Below are 24,074 nucleotides of genomic sequence, written 5' to 3' on the forward strand. Positions count from 1 at the left end.
TAGCTTACCCAATTCACTTATAACTTATGTCTTTGGAATGTGGGGGAAACCGGAGCACATGGAGGAAACCCACGTGAACACGAGGAGAACATACAAACTCTACACAGAAATGCTAACTGACCCAGCCGAGGCTCGAACCAGCGACCTTCTTGCTTTGAGGCGATCGTGCTACCCACTGTGCCACCATGACGGCCTAAAAAAACTAAATATATTTAATTAATAAATTAGTATTATTAGATAATAAGACTTTATAAATTAGATTTATTAACAAAATTGTTGATCATCAATGTATAATAGGGTATATGCAGAGCTAGTGTTTCTTTCCATGCTGATAAACTCCCGTTGAACAGTTAATGTGAACTTTTTTCCATTTTATACAGTTCCTCGATGTTGTAATGTAAATTAAATTCGTTCAGTTAAATAGACTTTGTCATTCATTTAGTTGTTGAAGCGTAAAACAAGACAAAAAGCCATTTACTCACACACGCCCGTCAGAATCGGCAGTCTAGCGCAGAAGCTCCATTGAATATACTGAGGTAAAATAGTCATATTTTTAAGACATCTCTGTAACCCTCTGCAGTGGCTTATGTCATCTCAAGAGATGTTGCAAAATAGAGTTTATAAATAAACACTCAGTGGTTAGCACTGTTGCCTCACAGGAAGAAGGTTGCTGGTTCTAGTCCGGCTGGGTCAATTGGCATTTCTGAGTTGAGTGCTCCAGTTTCCCCCACAGTCCAAAGACATGCGCTATAGGTAAATTGAATGAACTAAATTGACCGTAGTTTATGTGTGTGAATGAGTGTGTATGGATGTTTCCCAGTACAGTGTTGCAGCAGGAAGAGCATCCGCTGTGTAAAACATATGCTGGATAAGTTGGCGGTTCATTCCACTGTAGCAACCCCTGATGAATAAAGGGACTAAGCCGAAGGAAAAGGAATGATTTAATGGACACCATATGGAACACATTAAAAAAACCTGACAGTTTACTTACTAATGTGAAAAACTACTTAATAAACATTTAAGAATGGGTAATAATCTCTTTGGATAAAAATAAGGCACTAGAGAAATGTAATAAAACAGTAACCTAAGTCTTAAACTGGGGTTTATTGTATATGATGCTGAAATATTCAAATACAATACATAACAGCCCTATACATAAAATAAATTGCAAATAATGAAATAACATCCATGTCCTTATAGACACCTGAATATGGTTCACCATAACATGCATGTAAACCTGGTCTCCTTTATACAGTTCATGTCATCCTCACAATCATAGTGGTATTTCATAATATATAGCTGTGCAAAAATAACTAATATATAAAATATAATATTGTTTTAATCAGACAACCAAGCCATAAATAAATTAATCCAAACAGTGAGTAGTTTAGGAAGAAATACAACACGCTTCTCCTTGAAACACACACATACATACATATACTCACACACTCATCACCATTCAAACAGCATATGCTTTCTGAATACACAGGTCTGGCCCACAATCATACTGTAAGAGACAGTGTTTCATTTTGGTAGATGTCCTATGTCCTTATTGAAGTCTAAAGCCAGGTCAGGTATCTTAATACATTAATAAACCACCTCTATCATATTTCCACTCTCCTATAATGTGCAGATGCAGCGTTGCGCATTGAAAATGTGCTTAAATACCTCTGAAGCTGTAAACAGAAATGCAAGGCAATCTTATGTTCACCTACCTGGAACAAATCCTTTCAGTTTAGTTCAACTGAGCCCCCTTACATTTATGTCGTAAGATTGTATATAATTTGTGCTTAAGGTAAAGAATGAGTTGGTAGCTACACGTTGGACTCAATAAAGGAGCGTTTGGGCTTGATGGAGCTGATCAGGATGGGGTTGTCCCGGGCCAAGCTGGCCTGCTTGTGCTTGGTGTCATTGTAGTGCTGCTGGAGAGGGTTCGTGTCCTTATATCCCGCTCCAGAATGAAATTCAGTTGTAAGTGTGCTATTGTGGATGGGCTCCTGATAAGCACTCGATTTAGAGTATTGAAGGTCACTAGTCAGTCCCTGCGAGTGCGTATTCATGACAACACCTACATTGTGGCCTACGAGTCCTTCTGGCCACCCGTAACTGGACACCAGGCTGCCGTGATGACTTTGCTGCTGCTGCTGTTGGAAACGTGCAGTTTTGTCAATGACCCCCATGAAGGGCCGTGGTTTATGCTCAGATTGCCTATCTGGAGCGCTTGCCATGGAATTGCGTAATCGGCTGGTATCTGTGAGATTCCCACTGGAGGAGCTGGAGACTCTTACACTGCTGCTCCTGCAAAACTCTCTTGGCTCGATGTTGATTTCTGCCTTCTCTGCGAGACTGAACTGAATGCCGCCCTCTCTGGCATCACCGAGTGGACTTCTGTCAAGGCCACCAATGTCAATGCAGGGCCCTGCTCTGAGTGAGGTTGGTCGGTGCCGGCTTGGCATCGGGCTGGAGCCGGCGCTCTGTGGCGTCCTGCCTTCAGCATGTAGTGAACTGCTGTACTCTCGGTTCTTCATGCTTTGAGCTTGTCTGGACGGGAGGCGCCTGTGTGCGACCCGTCCAGGGGCAGCAGTGGAGATGGCAGACTGGGCATCTGATAACGCCAGGCAGAGAGAATCAGGTAATGTGCGGCTTTGATGCCAGCTCTCCTTCCTCTTGTCCTGCCGAGAGGATTCTTGCTCACGCCGCTCCTCCTCATCATCTGCCTGCAACATGTTTATGCTGAGACTGTCTGGGCTTTTCTCCAAACTCTCAATGTCTTGGTCGTCATCTTCAACCTCATCATCATCTTCCTCGTCGTCGTTCTCATTGTCGTCCTCGTGGTGTGAGGGGTTGCCATGAGAGGTCGGGTGTTTAGAGCCCTGCCGCTGCAGGTGTTGGCACTCCTCCTCCACTCGTGCCAGCAGACGTCTGATCTCTCGGTTACTGGGACACAGACGAGCCGCTTCATAGAGATCAGCCAGTGCGGCTGCAAACTGCCTGAGAAAGAGAAAAGAAGAAGAACTGATCATTATTTCATCTTTATTATTACATCGCACTCTGGAACATTTCAAGGAATATTATTCCCAGACAACAACCATTGAAACCAAAAACACACACTCATCTGGGTACTTCAAATCATCTTGATCTATATTTATATGCTTCTCCAAGCCACTGTTCTTGGTTGTTTGGTGCTGTCTTGCAACTGAATAGAAAGTGGGTTAGTGTAGGCTGGATTTAACAGTTTTTCTTCTTATCAGCTGTACATTTAACTAAAGAGTTAGTCAGGAAGAATAGTCTCTACAGCATGTCCTGGGCCTCCCCCACCTCCCCGGGTACAGTAGGTGGCCAGGAGGTATCAATTGTTGATGCCAGAGTCACCTCATCTGGCTTCTCTTAATGAGGAGGAGCAGTGACTTATGGTGGAGGAGTTTGAGTGCCTAAATATTTTTAGGGCTCATGTTGTTGGGGGCTGAATGCCCCTGGTAGGATCTCCCAAGGTAAAATGGTTCTGGGCGACAGGCCAGACTAAGTGTGGTTCAAAAACCTACAATATATGAGTTTCATAAAATGGAGGACTGAGATGTTGCCCCAATTATGGTGCAACCAAGGCCCCAACCTAAAGCCTGGCCTGTGGAGTCAGGGCTCGAGGCTGATTTTTTACTTCTGTGTAAAGCGCACTCGTATGATCCGGCAAAGCCTTCACACAGTTTGCATAACCCTCGCCGTGGCTGATGCCAACGCTGACATGCACCTCTCAAAAAATGGAACTATGCATCGTAACCACACGTAGTGCAAGCTTTGTGATTGGTCAACTTAGTAGCTGTGATGAGTGTGGGCAGTACTGAGAGCTGCGAGCCCAATGGAGCGAGTGTTTACAAGCGTTGACTCCTTCGAAGGAGCTCCAGATGGAAACTTGTTTTGTGTTTACCTTATGATTACAGTTGTTGCACGTTTGCCAGTTCCCGCCTCTGAAAGAGCGAGTTTTATCTACTTGTAGATTAAGGTAACATTTATAAAAAACAAAACACCTGCAAAAACCTCTATAGAGGATCCTAAAAACCTGCTGCCAGCTAGCATTTTGGATGTGTTAATGCAGAGCAACACAAACAGCGTGCAGAACTATACATGCACGACTATACGCAAGGCAGATGCCGTGGGTCACACCAACTGTTTGATGCACAAGTATGAACCAGTCTTCACATGAGATGTGGGAACATCCCTCTGTGTACCCACTACCTGCAGAAGGAGCCATAACAGTGTGAATCAGGCCGTAGTTGAAGGCCAGGGCACAACAACCCAATTATTGAACATGGAATGGAACTTCAAAAATGACTAAATAAAGGGTACATGAATTTAGAGATTTTCTTTAATCCAAATGATCATTAAACAAAAAGTATCCAACAACACCTATTGACAAAATAGGGACTTTGACACTGGCTAGTTATAGAAACAAGCCATCAGGGTGTTTATCCAGAATTAAATTTCATTCTAGGGCCATGTCCCTAATTGCAATTGCACAGTTAGTAAGGCACTAGCCACGTCATTTAGTGTGAACAACCGGAGGAAGCCCTGATCTGAGCTGTTTGTGTGTGTTTGTGGTGGGCTATGTGATAATACAGATGGAATGGAGATGTATCATTTTATGCAACACATCATCAAGGCCGAGACAAGAACACCACAGACAAAAGTGACAGGTAAACAGAAAACAATGCAGTATCATCAGGAAACAGGTGTACCTCAGGGTTCAATACTAACAACCTGCACAGAAAGCTGCTTCTCAACAGCACACACATTTGAGTTCTCTTATCTTCTTGCAATTTAAAGTACAAAAAAAGTTGCATTAAAATGCCTGTCCAAGCAAAAATGCAGCCGGCTTCTATTGTCTTGCATTAGTAACAAGCCTTGACAAACTTTCATGCTTAGGGTTGCCAAATGTCAAGTCTAAATCCCACAGATACATTTCCCCCAGTGTTTTACTTAATCCTCCTAGCCTGTACTACAAAAAAGCTGATAATCAGTTTTCTTTTTCTGAAATTAAAGAATAAATCTGCTTATCTTATGTTTCTATTCGTTGCGACTCTTCTAACTCTGTAAACCTTCAAACTAATTTCTCTGTGATGAAATGTGCTTTAAAATGTAATTACGACTACAGTGTTTGCTGAAAAAACACACTAATCCAACATACATTACCAAGTCTATGTTGTTTAAATGGAAAATTTCTTTTTTTTTAATTACTGTAATTATAAGAACATATATTATTTAATATTATTTTATAAATAGCATGTTTAAATAAGCTCTTAAAGGTTTTACCAGTTATCATTATGCAGAGTCTGTTGATGTTCAAGATAAATAGGAAAAACAGACTGGGTCAGATAAACCCCACATATAAAATGACATTTGTGTTATTAAATCAAGATGGATCTACATTGTTAAAGTAAAGACATTTCTCCAATGACCACAATCAATAAGAATCACACTTTTATGCAAAATAATCATGGTAGCCATTTTATAACTTATTGTACTGTACCTGATAGCATCAATAACCTAGTTTAATCTTCGAAAAGTAGACATAACACATTAGCAGCAGTTCATGACTCATTTCAAGCTTGATTTAAATTCAGTCAGAGATGTCTGAACAATTCAGAGCATGAATCAGACCACTGTCTTCTGCATTGAATTCTGTCTAATTTCCCAACCGATTTGTGAAAAAGAACTACTAATGTTAGTGTTATGTTGCACAGTATATCTGATGACCAAAACAGCCCCAAAAATACAGGAATATCTTTCTGTTCTTAGAATCAATTCACATAATCAAAACGGGCATGAAGGTTGTTTACCTGCTGCTTCTTTTGGCTCTGGCACGAGCATAAAACGCCTCATAGGACTTTGGCTTGAGTTCGAGAGCTTTGGTAGCAAACTCCTCAGCCATGCCAAAATCCTGCCAGGAACAGACATAAATAAAGAAGAGAGATACAACATGAGTGACAGAAAGAAGAAACAGAAAAAAATAAAGACCAATAACTTTGATCAGACTAGGCCTATGCGAGCGGTGGATTTTCTTGCAAGCCTTCATTCTGCTCATGAATGAATCTGATCGGGAGACTCTCGTTGAAATTCTGTTCTTGAGTCTGAGGTCAGAGATTCAACGAGGAGCCATAACTGTCACCCCTAATGATGCACTTTAAATGTTTAATGGCAGCAGATCCTATTAAAATAGCCATTAGAGCTGCAGGATGCCTGTGTAATTAGGAAACACGTAGCAGGACTCTCTCTCAGAGTCACGTAATCTGCTGTCTAATTGCACTTCTATGAACAGCCTGTGAGGCTCTTCTCCTCAACCTAGACAAACCAATACAATTATCCAGGGGAAGATGAGTGTGTATGCGGATCTGTGCAAAATGCAGATTGCCATTTGTATCATTAATGCTGTTTGTTGAGAGGCACAATGTGAAGAATGGTTATTGAAGGCTTTATCTGGGTTTCCAAGATACTTGTGTCACGTACGTTGGTTTTGCGGCGGCAGCGGGAGAGGTTGAGATAGAGGGAAACCCGGAGCTCTCTGAATGCCTTCAGGTCTTCCCCAAAACCTTCCCTCGGAAACTTCCGCAGCGCGTACTGATACCTCTGAGCGGCTTCCTTCATCTTCCCTTTCTGGGAAAAAAAGAATTTCAAAAAGTCATTCATGAAAATGAAACACAGTGATCAAATGTTCACAGGTGTATTTGTTGGACATAGTAATAACAGCACGTAAACCATTAACATTTAAACAAACTTAAATGTTATTTTCAAAACAATATGTCATATGTACACCAAACATCTGTATGAAATGAGAGATGAACTACACAGGTCGGGAATGTGCATTAAAAATGAACACATGATTTCTTTCCATGACTAATTAACTAATTCATAGGTCTCAAACTGGACTCCTGGATGGCCGCAGCTCTGCACAGTTTTGCTCCAACCCTAATCAAACTCAATTGAAACAACTAATCAAGGTGTTTAAGACTACTAGAGACTATTAAGCAGGTGTGAGTTGTGGTTGGAGATAAAATCTGCAGATCTGTAGCCCTCCAGGAGTTTGAGACCACTAAAAGTAATGTATAACAGCTCCTTAAGGGGCCGATCATCACACCAAACAGGCTTTTTGCATTGAGAGGCGCCTTTTAGGAATGATTTACTAATGGCCACAATCTTTTTCGAGCTGCTAATGCTCCCCGCACGCCACATGGTTTATCCGCCTGCTGCACCTCAAATTTTTGCCGTTGTGCACTACGTCAGTTGCGTCTTTTTCATTCTCCAATCAAATGAAAGCAGAGGTGGGGTTTTTTGTTGAGGTGACAAATGTGTTTGTGCGGAGACTTTTGAAGATAGAGGAGAGACCTTGTGTTTACTGTTTTGAGTTATACAAAGCTGTATGACTTCCAGAGTTGGGTGTAAAGTGTTCCACAGTAACACATTATTCATTCATTCATTTTCTTTTCGGCTTAGTCCCTTTATTAATCTGGGGTCGCCGCAGTGAATTTAACCGCCAACTTATCTAGCATATGTTTTACACAGCGGATGCCCTTCCAGCGCAACCCATCACTGGGAAACCCATACACACTCATTCGTACACATACATACACTATGGACAATTTAGCCTATCCAATTCACCTGTACCGCATGTCCTTGGACTGTTTAGAGCAAGTGTTTTATGTTTTTAGTAAACTCTTTAAATCTTTTGAATATATGAAGCTGCTTTGATTAACCTACAGTTTTTGTTTTAATGAATATTAAATTACTGAAAGAGCTTTGGGGCGTCATGTTGGCGCAGTGGGTAGCACGATCGGCTCACAGCAAGAAGGTCGCTGGTTGGAGCTCCGGTTGGGTTAGTTGGGGTTTCTGTGTGGAGTTTGCATGTTCTCCCCGTGTTCGTGTGGGTTTCCTCCAGGTGCTCCGGTTTCCTCCACAGTCCAAAAACATGCAGTACAGGTGAACTGAATAAGCTAAATTGGCCGTAGTGTATGTGGGAGAATGCAAGAGTGTGTGGGTGTTTCCCAGTGTTGAGATGCAGGAAGGGCATGCGCTGCGTAAAAACATATGCTGGATAAGTTGGTGGTTCTTCTGCTGTGGCGACCCCTGATTAATAAAGGGTCTAAGTGTGAATGAATGAATGAAAGAGCTGCTGTTAATTTTGTGTTTTATAGGCATATTTTATATGTGTTAAAAGTAACATCAAAGTAAAGTAATTAGTAATCTGATTACTTTTTACATGAAGTCAATTTCCAGTAATAATCAGTAATTTGTTATTATTACTTTTTTAAAGTAACTTAATCAACACTGATGACTTTATAAATGTTGAATATTAAAGTATTATTAGATATTAAAATTATAACAATATCAACAGCAACACTCACAATACGCAGCTGTTTCAGTCATTGCCTAGTGACATAAAAGAGCACCGCACCGCACCACACCACACCTCGTTTTTAGACCTGAAAAGCGCGTATGGTGTGATTGGCCTGTAACTCAACAGCCCTTAAAAGTCCTGTGAAATCCTTTGACGTGCATTTTTGTTCAATTCATGACATGATTTCAACTAAAACATAGAGAGAGATTGAGACACAGCTAATGGTGTTTTGTTTTCATCACAGCTCTGCCAGTGAGTGGTTGAGCTCAAGCGCATTAAATGAAAAGCAAATGAGAAGCATCTTGAAGGGGGCGGGACATGTCAAATACTAAGAGCATTTGATTGGTCAGAAGATTTAATGGAAATCTAAAGTATGAGGTGAAGCATTTCAAAAATGTAAGTTTTTATTATAGAAATGCAAAGTTTTGGAGCACACTCGCTAATGGATATCCTTCAGACTAACATACTGAAACTAACATAAAAAAAACAACTTTATTTTGATTTGATAGGGATTTAAAATTTAACTTAGTAATTGAACAAAACCGACAAGAGAATGCTAAACATTAAAGACTTGTTTTGTCCTCAAACTCAAGGGTCTACCAGAGATTGCAGTTGTTGTTAGTGACAAACCTTATAAAGCAGGTTTCCCTCCTCCATGAGCCTCTGCAGAAGTATGATGAGGATGTCTGGCTTGGAGGTGGCCATGGCCCAAGCGGCGTTACCTTCAAGAGAGAGAGAGAGAGACAGAGCAAGAGGTCAGTCCTGACACACAGCACCACACAGAGCTATCAGAGAGACTTTCCTAATGAGTGTACCTGAGCGTTCATAAGGAGATGTTCGGTAGCCTTTAGCAGTGAAAGTGACAGCGGTACAGAAAGAAAAGAAAAACAGAAAGAAAGCGTAAAGAATAAATGCAAGGGAAAACTCAAGAAAGAATACTGTACATGCCGAAACTGAGAAAGACCAAGGACTCTCATTCAAAAAGTCTGGGGATGGCAAGATTTAAAAAAAAGTTCCTTATGGTCACCAGAGCTGCATTTATTTGCTCAAATACAGCAAACTGTATTACTGTGAAATATAAATATATACTTTTAAAATAACTGACTTATTTTAATATATGGTAAAACGCCATTTATTCCTAAAAATGAAGAGCCATTACTCTTCAGTGTCCTCCAGAAATCTAATATGCTGATGTGGGGCTCAAGAAAACTTTATTGCTGAAAGCAGTAGTTTTGCTCAATAATGTGATGTTTCTGTGATGCATTTATCAAACGCTGAAAAAAAAAAGCTGGGTTCCAGACAATTCCTTCATGTTTTCCCAACACAAATCAGTTAAGTTAACTTAATTGTTTGTACAAATATAAGTAGATTGAACATAGAACAATTAAATTGTCCCAAAAAAACCTTCAAGAATTGTGTTGTTTCAGTTGTAGTTTAAGTGCGTGCTTTAAACGAGCAGCAAAAAATATTTTTTGGAGTGAACAGAGAAATAAACAGAGAAAATCCCCAATATGTTTGTATTGTTTGGTAGAAATCTTAGTGTGTTGATTTAACAGCCTAAAAAAATGTCAAATGACTGGCAGCTATGACAAAATAAAAGTTTCAAATTTTAATTCAAATTAGGAAAAAAATGTAAAGTCAGTGTGTTTCAGTCAAACATTTAATGACGATCTGAAAAATGATTACTTTTGCACTTTATTTAGAAAGAAAAAGAGATTTCAGCTGCCAATCATTTGATCATTTTAACAGATTTTTTACAGTGTATTGTGTGTACTGAGGTTGTACATTACTACATTAAGCAATATTATATGAAAGCCTATGAGATTGTGCCTGTATTTATGATATAGACTTTTATAAAGCAATTATTACAGCACATTAAAGGTTCAAGAAACCATCGAGTACTTTTAACACATTTTTTAACAGATTTGTGTGTGTTGAGCATCAGTTAAGACAGCATTAGCACCTGTCAGCTTTAATTGTGAATTTAGCGCAGAACTAGCAAAAATTGTCCACAGATTCTGTCTGGCCCTAATTATGGCTCAACCTTCCACTTAGTTTGTTAGAAAGTAAAGGAAAGGAAAGCTAATAGTTATGTAGCTGCTAGTTGAGCAGATGACATATTATTAGAATCAATTATATTCTCTCTTTTTTAGCTGATTTAAATATGATATCTTTAAAGATTTAAAGATGTCATATTTTGGTTTTGGGGTTCTCCAACAAAAGGCTGATATGCAGGCAAGATCAAAAAAACACTTTCATTGTCTTATAATATGCATGTATTTTTACTTAATTATCCCAACCATTCCCATGATTTGTTTAGCGATTTATTTGTTTCCAAACCCCTCCTTAGCGCGATACTAATCTGTACTAATTGGTCCGATGAACCAGTCTATTGTAATTGGTCGACTGTGTTCAGCACAGCTTATCAACAAGCTCTGACAAAGTCCCATACATCAATAGTCTTTTTTGATGCTTCCTTTAACAAACGGCAGATGAATCCCCCATTGTAAGCATGTAGATTGCTGAAGCACTCGTCAGAAAAATGACAGGAACACAGCACAAGGCTGGGGCTTTAATTCTAAGTTATTTTTGCAAAATTTATCTTCAACCACTGACTCTTCACAGCCTTATCTTTGGGTAGGTAAAATAACACTAACTTTCCCTCACACTTCAGAGCACAGCGTCTCTGCGAATTGATTCAAGCACTACAGTGTTTGTCTGCTACAGTGTTTGTCTTCCTCTGTTTCTTCCTACAGTGTTTGTGGGTGGGGCCGGGGGTTTCAATTTTCCCGGGTCTGTGTGCACAACAAATGAGCCAGGCTTGAGTTCCGTGTCAATGACAGCGGCGATTCATTTGAACCACTATGAATTGACTCTTTTATAGATGAATCAATAGTTTTAAACACTGTGCACTTTCAGACTTGAGCCGGAGCTGGATATTTCACTTCACTTAGAGCTGTTACACACTGCATGGAAGGTCATTTTCAAAAATACATACGTTTAAATACATCTATTGACTAATCAGCGTCCACCCCACCGTCTTTAATTACTTAATAATAAAATAAATTTTAAAACTGCAAATGTGCTTCTCCAGGCAAACTGTAAGAGAGCTACGGTAACTAAAAGCTGAAACTCTTCATTGGCAGAGCATGCACAACAGCAAACCTCTAGAGATGAGACTCTGACGTCCAAAAAACTTGATCTTTTTGCTGGTCCTGCAGTATTATTATGTATAGTAAGGGGAAATGAGCAAGCGAAAAATTGCTAACCTCGATATTTGCTCTCTTCTAGCGGCTAACTGGAATTCTCCGTTAATGCTAATTTAAAACATGGCTTATTTTTCAGCGGTTATTTTCAGCGGATTTTTTCTTTCTTTCCTCCGATCCACAAGCGGATCTAGTGTGCAGACAAGACGGATCACACCACAGCGTCATTAAAATGCATCTGGCAAAGTCATCAACCCCAGACTGGTAGAGACTGTGGCTGCTCCAGATGTAATTAGACGTTTTTAAACTGGAGGGGGGAAATCTTCTCCTAGGGTTTGCCCTCTTTGACTTTGATTAGAAAGCTGAGTGGACTTCTCTATAAAAGTCTGTGCCCTGATGCTGAGCGTGAATGACAGAGCCATACATCACCAGCGTCCTACTTAACTGTGGGCTAACAGTCCTGCACGGCTCTGCTGCGTCTATGGCCTGGTTTCAATTGCATTTAGAACTCAGCAAATGAACGCTGCTGAATTTGCGCTCAGAAAAAAAAGGGAGGAGAACAAATGGAACCGGCCACATTCTAGATTTAGAATGGACGAGCCCCTCCTGAGAACCTGACGGTGGCGATCTAGATTCTGGAGGACGGCACATGAACCCAGGAGAGGTTTCAGAGAATGTGTGTCATGATGTTCTGAGGTGAGACTCACCCAGTTTAGCCCCTTTCTTCAGCAGAGTGACCACTACTGAGGTGTTTCTGCTGCCGATGGCCCGGTCCAGAGGTCTCATGCCGCTGTAGTCCATGTGTTCAATCGCGGCTCCACATTCCACCAGATAATGCACCTGTAAACATGAATACGGCATCATTTTGAGACAAATATGTGTAGACGGTGGTAGGAATCTTTAGGGACTAGGGACTTTAGAATTTTAGGAGTCATGATTCAATTTCAAAATCATTCTTGACCTACATTTTTTCCTATTTCTTTGGTTGTGAAAATTCATCTTTCCAACTTTACATTGTAACCAGAATTAGAGCTTCTTTATGCTTTCGTTTATGATTGGATACATGTATGACAATACTGTCATCTTAAAATAAATTTGTTTTATTAACAAAGTTCTATTTAGACCTGTCACAATAATCAATATATCGTCTTTTTGCACAACACATGGACAGGACCTCAATCATTTTTGCACATAAAAAACGATTAATGTGCATCAATTTTGAAAATGTACATAACTGAGAAGGATAAACTTTTTATTCGATAAGAAAAGATGCACTTAAACTACAATGGAAACACTTTTACCGAACAAATTCCAGTATGCACGTTAAAAAAGTCATGTGATTTTGTTTTAAGAGATCAAGTGATGATAAAATGCGTGTGAATGGACAAACCAGCAAGCTGAGCACATTGAAATGTTGTTTTGGTCATTCTAAAACGCCTTAACCATGTCAGTAATAGTGTTATTATATTATTAATTACCTCCAGAATAGTCAAGAGCATCTGCGCCTGTCTGTTGCCTTTAAACGCCACCATGCATTCATTGCATGTCGGCACTTGTCTTCTGAGATGAAATAATTTATTAAATAAAGAAAAAAATAATTATTCCATTTTTATATTTGATTTTTGCCAGTTAATCAGAAAGTGACGATTTTTTTATGCAATATTTAAGTTTTGCGCATACATTTTATTCAAATTTTTGGATGAAAACACAGCTAGTGTGGTTAATACAACACTTTTTAAACTATTTACTATTAATTTTTTATTTACATTATTAATTTATAATTAACTATTAATTATTTTATTATATTTCCATGTGGGTGCCTGACAAGTGCAAATAGATCTAGTAGCAGATATCGCAGCCTCTGTTACTTATTACCCTGCACTTTTTCTGTTAACATTTATTATTATTTATTTGTTTAGGATATAAACATTTCACATTCAGATTCCAAGATTATAATGAAATGAAATATTCTTAAGAATAAAAGGTTAAATGTTCTTTGGAAGAGTGTACTTGCATTGTTTTGCTGTTATATTGTTATTCTGGTATTATATAATGAGTGGCATAAAATGGTCTTAAAATGACAATAATATGGTTGATCGCGATATATTTTGGTGCAATATATCGTAAAACAAATAATAGATATTGTGACAGGCCTAGTTATATTCAGGATGAACGAGCTCTGAATGCAACATTGAAATGCCGATTACAAATATCAATTCTAAAGAACAAACAGTTCTCATTATAAAAAGAAAGCATTCGATCAAAATGTTTATATAAAAGCGATATTTGGAAATGACATTAGAGTTGCTTGTAGTTCAAAGCTACAGAGAACTTTTTTTACTTTAAAACATGGTAGTACACAAAGTGTCATTCATTTGCATATCTTTGACTTTCATGCACGAATACTGATCTTTTCAAAACCATTATTTTCTATGCCATTTGTTCACACGAAAATGCAGTATCAGGTGACTCAAACCAAAACTTTCTGAAAACTCCAGCCAGGGGGAAGAGTTTCAGAAACTCCAGTTACAGTGTGGTCATGGCAACTAAAACGAGAGGTTTTGCATCATGACCTCAGCAGGTGTGCAGTTTTCTCCTTTATGATTGCCCAACATGGTTTTAATCGTGCTGGAGTCACATAGATGAGATTGACACGAGTTCTGCACGTTCAAGGCAAACACGTTCCATAATGCGCATCATTCTCACTGCGTGACAGTAAGTTGTCCCCAATTCACACATTTGCATTGCTTTTGTATGTAACTTATACAGACTTAAAATACTTAATTCCGTGTTTGGTGTGAAGCAAGCATAAAACACTTGGTAACACTTTAGATTAAGGATCAGTTGACTTACATAATAAATCAAAGAAATAATATATGGCTTCTCAAAAATTGTAAATAATGGTTAAAATGCCTTTATGTTCAGTAAATCATGAATTACTGTATGCGTTTGCTCATGCTTAACTGATGCAAAGTTATGAACAAGTTATACCATGATTTACAAGTTTAACCGAGTTTAAGTAGTGCATAATTCAGGACCCTTAAAATGTTTAGTTAACCATTAATTACTAGTGCTTTTGTTTTAACTAATGCTTGATTGTGAACTAATAAAACATTAATTAATGCATTATTTTGGACCCTTAATCTAAACTGTTACCAAACACTTTTATCACCACTTGTTGGTTTAGTATGATCTTAACAGTGCATCACTTAGCATTTTTTCATTTTCATGTGGACAGAGATTTTTTTAAATGAAGGCAGGGAAAACAACCCTTCATTAAAATACTGTGCACTTGTAAAAACATGGCAGCAACTTAAATTTGCAAGTTTCTTTATTTTTGACCAAGAGAATAGAATATATGTTTCTGTCAATGCTTAATATTTTTCTGTTTCTAGCTCATGCACGTACCTATTCTGAACTTTTGAGAATCATTAGAGGAAAAACAAAATGTATGCATCGATTTTTGCATGCATTTTCCCCCTCCCACCTCTAGTTTTGTCTGCTAAACTTAAAATAATTTCAGCTCACTATGTCCGCGTCTCCGTAGAAAGCAGCCAGGTCCAGCGGAGTGCGTCCGTGCTTATCCGTGTGGTCAATCTGAGCGCCTCTGTCCACCAGAAACTCCACCACTTTCTTTTGTCCCTTCAGACATGCCCACCCAAGCGGGGTCAGACCCTCTTTATCCACTGCTGTCAAACACGCTCCTACAATGCAAACACAGAACGATGCCAGATTTGTCGCAGGAATTTTGCTGCAGTTGTAATATTAAAGCCTGTAAAGTCGAACATCTGAAATATCACTCTAAATACAGAAAGCTTTTATGGCTCATATACTGTACACTCATCAGCCACTTTATTAGACGCACATCTTCAACCGTTTAATGCAAATATCTAATAAGCTAATCATGTCAGCAACTTGAGCAGTAAAGCGTGTTGATGTGCTTTAAAAGGGATTCAAAGATGTAGTTCACCCAAAAATGATATTTGTCATCATTTATTCACCTTCAATTTATACCCAACCTACTTCAATTGCATTGTTCTGCTGAACACAAAGGAAGATATTTGTAAGATTGTCAGTAACCAAAGAGATCTCAGCCATAGCTAGAAAAATAAATACTATAGGAGTAAATGAGTGGTGAGAACTGTTTGGTATTGACTTTCTTCCGAATATCTTCCTTTGTGTTGAGTAGAACATTAACATTTATAATAGTTAAAAAAAAACTGAGGGCCCTCCAGAGTTGGTTGAACTACCCTTTTAAGTGAGTTTGTTATATTTGTTAGAGCTAGACAGGATGGTCTGAGTATTTCAGAAACTACTAATGAACTGGGATTTTCATGCACAATCATCTTTAGTGTTTATAGAGAATGGTCCAAAAACAAATGCGTCAGAGCTCTCAGTCTAGCTAAGAAAAACGCCTTCATTTTATTCAGAGACCCAAACAAAAGCAGAACATTTGGTGCAGTGGCTAATAAGATCAAAAAGTCTGATCAACTGGGTTTCTGCAGGTTTCAAAGTCAAATTTAAAACCTTTTTAAGACCATTATGAATGAACTTTCAGACTTATACAGAGCTAAACACTAAGGGCCCTATCATACACCCGGCGCAGTGTGATGTAAGGCGTGATGCAATAGTCTTTTAGTAGTTTCAGCTTGGCACAAGAGTCGTTTTGAGGCGTTGCGCTACGCTGTTTAAATAGCAAATGCATTAGCGCTCATTTTTGCGCCCATAGGCGTTCTGGTCTAAAAATTAAGCCGTTCTGAGGCGGACCGCTGGCGCATTGCTACTTTGAGAAACTATAATAGATTTTTCATTAGACCAAAACTAACCCGGTCTAAACTCCGGCGCAGAGTTGCGCCTCGCTTACACACTGCTTAATACGCACAAGAGAGCAATAGGCAAATATCTTTACATATGAAAAAATGTAAATATTAAGGATATATATAGTATATAATAAGAATAGATATAGGACATAAATATAAAGGATTAAAATATTACAAAACATATTATTTTCTAGCCTACATAAATATGAAAAATCACTGCTTTTATGTCTTCTTCATCTCGGGAGGCTTTTTCAGTTCATTCATAACAATTTGCTTTTGTATAATGTTATTATTATTAGCAATATTATTTAATATATCCATATTTATATTTGTTTTATTAAAAACAAGCTTAGATTTGCCCACCTGTCAGGTTTTAGACCATATGGGGCACATCATGTGTTTTAGGATATAACTCAGGTTTTTGAGCACATTTTGCTATTATTATTCATTAATTCGTTTGCTGGAAATTAGAACTGAATTTAGAAATAGTTTTGAAACTAATATTTGCGCTTAACAAACAAAAGTATTTATTTATATACTAATTGATGTCTGTGCGTAAAGGTTTCCCTATCCAAGAGCGAAAGTGAAAGTGATCCATTATCTCTCATTCTCACGCAGTAGATGCTCTGTTTAACAGTTTTCTGTTAAAAAACTGTTAACTGTTTGCTTGTGAAATGCTCATTTTTTCCACTTACACTTACTTTGCGTCCTGTAAATAGCGAATGCGCTCTTGGCGCGACGCAGCTGACTCTTAAAGGGAATGGGAGATGATACTCTAATTGGTTTATTCCTAAAACACACCTATAACTCATTAGGAAAATAAACTCAACCCTTTTAGACCATGCGTCGAAGCGCAAGGCAGATTTCCCGTCCTTAAATTAGCAAAAACGTGTCCTGACACGCCCTGAAAGCGTTTGCGCCCTGCGTTTTGCGCATGGACCGTCAAAATAGAGCACTAAGGATTTTTTTCTTAAGGCTTAGTTTGGGAAAAAATATTTTTACCAAACCCAAACTCAAAGTAGCCAGAAGTCATTCATTTTCAGTGAGAACCGGCGGCGAGGATAGTAAAATCAAGTCAACTTTTTGGTAAGAGCTATAATGCGGTTCGGTGGCAAGCAATCAGAATGAAGTAGTCCACCGCTTGAGAGGTGTTCAGAGAACACAGACCTGTGAACTTTGGTTCCGACCACAGTTGTTCCCGAGAGTTTGATTATTGCGGTCGCCGGATTTACAATTATTAAAAATCGTGACGACGCAGGGCCCCCTAATCACGCGGGCCCGTCCGCTACGCCACTGACAACATAAATGTAAGGAATTATTATTATTATTAATTCCAGTACTTTTATATACAATTCTTAAGCAGGAAAAAGAAATTTCCACAACATGTGTAAACTCTGATGTTAATAACTGAGGTCTTTTTTATGATCTTATTGAGTTGTGGGTAAACTAAGGACTCCCATGCCCCAATCACTGACCCTTTGAGAGCAGGAAGTCCACAGTCTCCAGGTGTCCCTCACTTGCAGCCACCATCAGTAGAGAGCGACCATGTTTATCACCGCAGTTCACATCTGCACCGCGCTGAAGAAACAACTCTGCAATCTGCAAATACGTAAAAGAGATGAGTGACGTCAATGTAAAATTGGACTTTTTTTTAAACGTGTAATAAAGGGTCATACTTGTGTGTGTCCATGTCGCACTGCATTAAAGATGGGTGCAACCCCTCTGCGGTTTGGCTGTGTTACAATGGCACCTTGATCCAGCAGGAACACACACCCCTCCTGTTTGCCCCGTCCAGCAGCAGCTGTTAGAGCTGAAGAAGATGTGCATGTTAACGCCTGTCAACATGGGAAGCTGTCACTGCATCCAAATTATATAGTTGGCAAAATACCATGTGACAAACTCAGTAACACTTTTACTTTAAATGGTAACATGTGAATGAGATTTTATGCATGCTTATGACAACTGTCATTACTGTAAGTGTCATTCGCTTAGTTATGTCATTTTAAATGCAAAGGTAAAGAGATGTCTTTGTAACAACAACTTGACATAACCAATACATCATAACCTTTCTTTTTCTTCTTTATGACAACTTGACATTATCGAGACAACATAACTTGTCATAAATCTGTCATAAACATGATTGTCATTAGTGCGGATGCAACAATTAACCGTTTTAAATATTAACCGCGCTTTAATTCATCACGGTTAATTAATCGTTAAGGCTTCTTAACACAGCGTTTCTACATGGAACACAACTGCTGTAACTAAACAAAGCTGTGCCGACTGTGCGCTAGTTTGAAGTTCCGAGCTTGTACACTGAGGCTACATATGTTCTCTTTAAAGGGAAATACTTGCATTTACATGATTAAATACTTACAATAGATTTACATTAAACAGGAAAAAAAAGTTTTTTATTTGTTCTTATTTTTATTTATTTATTATTGTTCTGTCATTTATTTTCAGTGTAAAATTACTTATGTTTAAATGTCGAAAACTTTTTTTTTTTTTACGTTACCAAAGAGAAATGGACTATTGTTTGTTTTATTCTTATTTTGTGTTGTATTATTTGGTTACCGAGCAGCAATAATAACACTTTAAAATATAAGGAGTTATCATGGGATTTTTTAAACTACTGTTTTGAAATGAATAAATGGATAATAATGATGATTATGCCTCAGACTATAATCGTACAACCAAAATCTATAATCGCATCCCTAATCATAAGGGATTTATGATTTATTATTTTCTAAACTAGTGTTTTGAAATGAATGAATGCATTATCCACAATGCAGGGTTATTATTCCTCAGACTATTATTGTACAACCAAAATCTATAATCGTTGCATTCCTAGTCATAAGGCTATTGCAATTGTCATGAATTTCATAAAAAGCATTACTACTATTTTTTCTTGACCTCAACTACAGTGGTAAAAATGGAAATTTAATGACACTGTTATAAAATTATTTAGCACTTTTACTGAGCAGATTTAATCACAAATTCAGTTTGTCCCTTTGAAAAACGTAATTAGATTATTATTCATTATACAATAACAATAGCCTCATGACATTCATGTTCATGACAGATTTATGACAAGTTACCCTGTCTTGGTAATGTCAAGTTGTCATGACAAACACTCAAAAAATGACTTCTGCTGCTTGTTCAAACTACTTATTTTAAATGAGTTCAAACAACACAAATCTTATGTTTTTTAGAATAACTTAAATGTTTTAATTAATTTGATTTATTCAATTTGTGTTGAGACAACATGAAGGAATTGTGTGGAACCAAGCATTTTTTTTTTTACAGTGAAGACTACATATGCTCTCTTTAAAAGGGAAATACTTCCATTTACATGATTAAATACTTAAAATAGATTTACATTAGACAAAAAAAAAAAGATTTTTATTTATTCTTATTTTTATTTAATTATTCATTGTTCTGTCATTTATTTTCAGTGTAAAATTACTTTTGTTTAAATGTACAAAACTTTTTCACTTATTTTTAAGTCCAAAGAGAAATGGACTATTGTTTGTTTTTTACTATTATATTGTGTTGTATTATTTGGTTACTGAGCAGCAATAATAACACTTTAAAATATAAAGCGTTATCATGGGATTTTCTAAACTAGTGTTTTGAAATGAATGAATGCATTATGCACAATGCAGGGTTATTATTCCTTAGACTATTATTGTACAACCAAAATCTATAATCGTTGCATTCCTAGTCATAAGGCTATTACAATTGTCATGAATTTTATGAACCACATCACTACTATTTTTCTTGACCTCAATTACAGTGGTAAAAATGATTTGACACTTTGACTGAGCAGAATTAACCACAAATTCAATTTGTCCCTCTAAAAAAAAAGTTACCAGATTGTTATTCATTATACAATTATAATAGCCTCAAGACATATGGGCTGTGTATAGGGAGGATCAGGCCTTTAATGTTTATTACAACCCTTCATAGAAAGATTAAAAATATGGGAGAATTGCAGAAAAACACCTTTATGGGATATTAGTGGGATAGAACTATAAAATACGGGAGAATCCCAAGAAAAAGGGAGAGTTGACAGGTATGTGACATTCATGTTTATGACAAATTCATTACAAGTTATCCTGTCTTGGTAATGTCAAGTTGTCATGACGAACACTCAAAAAATACTTTTGCTGCTTGTTCAAACTATTTAAAACGAGTTAAAACAACACAAATACTAAGTCTTTTTTGGGAGACAAGTTAATTGTTTTAGGTTCAATCCTCCTAAATTTGTAAATATTTGTGTTGTTTATGTCAAGTAGTCTTGGCAGAGACACCTTAAACAATGTTATCATTGCATTTCAAAGAACATAACTGAGTGAATGACACTTAATGACAGTTGTCATAAGCATAATTATGAAGATGTCCCTCATACTTATTACATGCGTCATGTCAATGAAGAATCTAACTATAAATCTGAGAATTCTTGCAGCAAACTTATATATGTGTGTTGTTTAAGAAATCAACCATTTATTTGTGTTGCGTTTTATTTTCATTTAGTTTTATTAATTAATTCTTCATTTCATTAAATCATATGATCATTAGTCATATATATATATATATATATATATATATATATATATATATATATATTATATAATTATCATTATATTATTTTATTGATCATTAGTTAATGATTTGATTATTATTTGTCATTTTATTATGTTTTATATTTTATTTATTATTATTATTTTTCTATAATTATTGCTTTGTTATTATTTCATTTTTCCATATTGTTATAATCTTAAGAATGTGGATTCAAGCGACACTTGTTTTCATGAGTTAGAGATAAGAGAATGTCTTCATTTCAAGCTCTGTATTCTCTCTGGACAATGTTGTGAAGCAGTAATTTTCCATTGCTGTTGCATGTGGTATATTAACACACATTAAAAACCCCAAAATTTAAGGTAACATTTAGGGGAAACCGATTGGAACAAACCATTCAAGTTCAAAAACTAATCCAAATGAGTACTGTGAACTTAATCCATTTAAGTAAAAGAAGCAATTCGAGCACAGTAAAACCCAACAAATGAAGACAACTGAGTAAAACCCAATAAGGTAAGGCAACTCAAACCATTTGAGGAAACCGATTGCAACAAAACATTTGAGTAAAAAAAACCCTAATCTTTATGAGTACTGTGAACTTACTCCACTTACTCCATTTAAGTTGAAGCAATAAGGTATTTATTTAATTAACTCATTACCTTTAACACGGAGTTTAAAACTCTTTTCAAATGAGTAGAATTAACTTTGCCAATTTTGAGTTAACTACACTCATTTCATTTGGCAAAGTTGACTGTTGAGTTTTACAGTGCACTTGTTAGATTTATCCTGGTCAGACGAAGTCTGAGCATTAAATCATACGCAACTAAGAATATTCAATAAACTCTGCTCTTTCTTTATCATCATGACTTTAACCTGCTTCTGCTTCTCTCTGGCTTTCTCAGTCAACTCCTATATTGATAGAGGACTGTTAATTCAGTTGAATACTGGTTAACAGGTTTTGGTATTGAAACTGCTGACTTGTTGTCCAGATTCCAAGAGAAACTGACATTTCCTGACAAGATTTGCTGTCCGTGGCTGGATCTTATTTATCTGGCGTGGAGATGGTGATCTAACATCATAATTATAAAGGTGTCATTACAGTCATCAACGCCTCCTTCAAATAAATTGTTACCACAAATCCCATATGACAAAAACAGTATTCTTTTGTAGCATTCTGGAGATTCTTGTGTGTGTGCGTTTGATGGACACTTTACTGTCCCACAAAGCCTTCATTCATCCTTCCCACATTCATAATATTCAAACTGTACTTATAAAACAATACTGCATTTAATGATAAATCTTTTACAGGTCATTTATTTACTGTGTTGTCAAATAAACAAAAGAACTAAATGCAGTGCAATGTTGTGTATTAACAAACCTGTTTCACCCCACAACGTATCATGACCATCAATCTGCACTGAAAACTCATCATTGTCCAACGCCAGCATCTTTTTTACCACCTGTGAATGCACATCAATGACATTTCGATGATTCAAGATACAAGATGACAGTATGTTCGTATGTGGGTGTTGAGTGTGTGTGTGGGTTCTGTGTTGTTATCCAAGTCGAGGTGAAGTCATGTTTGTTTACCTAATACAGGTTGATTAAAAAAAAGTTTCAGAGTAATATGCAGAAGAATAATTACTGTAAAGAGAGAATTAATTACGCAAGTGCCAATTATGACACATACAATGTGAACTGTAAAGCAGCTCTAAAATCAACTGCATTCTTCAGCTCAACGTTGATTCAATATCAGTTGTTTAATAACGTGTGAATGTGAAGTTAAGTGAGTTTAATTCAACTACTAAACAGTTCTACAGAAAATATTTTTTAATATTCAGCTTAACATCTGCATTGTTTTGATGTGGAAATAATGACTATGGCTAGCATTGGTTTTTCATGATTATTAGGAGATATCATGCTATGAGTAGACTCTTCATTTAAATATTTAGCTGAACTTTGTGCGATCGTGGGCAGTAAGTAATGTATTTTTTGTTTATCGCCATGTCAGCAACCAAGGCTATTTTCATAGCAAGAACATTTTTATATTACATATACAATTAAAATCAACAAACAAATGAATCCATAAATTAATTAAGATTTTTGGTGCTAATATATGGTAAAGATTCTACATTTTTTTCCTGGTGTCACTTTGCTAAAAATGTCTTTTTGCTAAAAATGTTCATTTCCTAAAAAAGTTTTCTGGAATTATTAAAAGCAGGACAGTTCAGTAGAATGTGTTCTACTGTGAGAGGAATTGTGAAGTACAAACATTGAGTGAAGCCCTGGTCAGATCACACGATTTTTATTGCCAGATACGAAAGTCACCATGTCAGATTGTGTGATTTTGTCTTAATAAAATCTTGACTTGTCGTGGGTAACAAATTTGCCACACTACATGTTCCTTCACGATTAGTGATACCATGACGTCTATAATGAGCGTTATTTCCCAAAGCAAGTGTTGCTATAACAATATTTCTTATCTTAATTTAAAAATTTTTTTGTTTTCTACATTATTAAGGGCATTCGTGATGACATTGATAGGATCAAACGGATATTTCCTTTTTAATATTAAGATATTTTCTTTTAAACCCAAATGTTTATTTTCCAGCCATTGGTTGCTTATTAAACACTCCCACAGAGAAAATGAAAGCACATCAGCCCCAAAGAAAAAAGTGCTCAAGACATATTCTTTAAAATAATGACATATTTTGCAAATATATGACAGAAGTTTGTGATACAACTATTACAGTGAAGCATTAATTAAATCCTTAATTTCCACAGTGGAACAAATCATCCACCCAAACAGTTCAGTAGTGGACGTGTATTTTTCCTGGAGATTGATATTTATATATAATTTTATATAATTTGTATCTTAATTTTAAAGTATTTTTGTTCGTCAGTTAACTAATAGATAAACAAGAATAACCAAAAATATCTGAGGTGATGTGCTTCTGCGCCAAAGCACAAACTGGTTTGTTAAATAAAATAAAATCTAGCCTAAATAAAGTGAAAGTGAAGTATTTTCAGAGAAACCTATATTAAACTTTTCATTTTTTAATGACAATCTATTGCCAGTGAGTT

The 24,074-nt window shown here is 36.9% G+C and overlaps 1 protein-coding gene across 3 annotated transcripts in view; it reads right to left on the minus strand.

The window, feature by feature from the left end:
* Positions 1-1,085: 1,085 nt before the first annotated feature.
* The window catches only part of tanc1a (tetratricopeptide repeat, ankyrin repeat and coiled-coil containing 1a), a 161,308-nt gene continuing 138,319 nt past the window's right edge, over positions 1,086-24,074 (minus strand). Inside the window, exons 18-27 of one of the 3 annotated variants that reach the window (XM_087256686.1) lie at positions 22,369-22,450; positions 18,086-18,219; positions 17,885-18,008; positions 15,118-15,293; positions 12,297-12,429; positions 9,199-9,228; positions 9,014-9,105; positions 6,499-6,645; positions 5,832-5,932; positions 1,086-2,991 (exon numbers count right to left, since the gene is read on the minus strand). In XM_087256686.1, the coding sequence (XP_087112812.1) occupies positions 1,815-2,991; positions 5,832-5,932; positions 6,499-6,645; positions 9,014-9,105; positions 9,199-9,228; positions 12,297-12,429; positions 15,118-15,293; positions 17,885-18,008; positions 18,086-18,219; positions 22,369-22,450 (2,196 nt within the window). In that variant the 3' untranslated portion in view covers positions 1,086-1,814. Of the gene's footprint in view, positions 2,992-5,831; positions 5,933-6,498; positions 6,646-9,013; positions 9,106-9,198; positions 9,229-12,296; positions 12,430-15,117; positions 15,294-17,884; positions 18,009-18,085; positions 20,623-22,064; positions 22,451-24,074 lie in introns of those variants that run through there. The other 2 variants (XM_087256687.1, XR_015493221.1) reach the window with 2 other exon arrangements.

This window comes from Danio rerio, chromosome 6 (genome assembly GCF_052040795.2).
Source record: "Danio rerio strain M-AB ecotype USA chromosome 6, GRCz13ab, whole genome shotgun sequence".
NCBI classification, from domain to species: domain Eukaryota; kingdom Metazoa; phylum Chordata; class Actinopteri; order Cypriniformes; family Danionidae; genus Danio; species Danio rerio.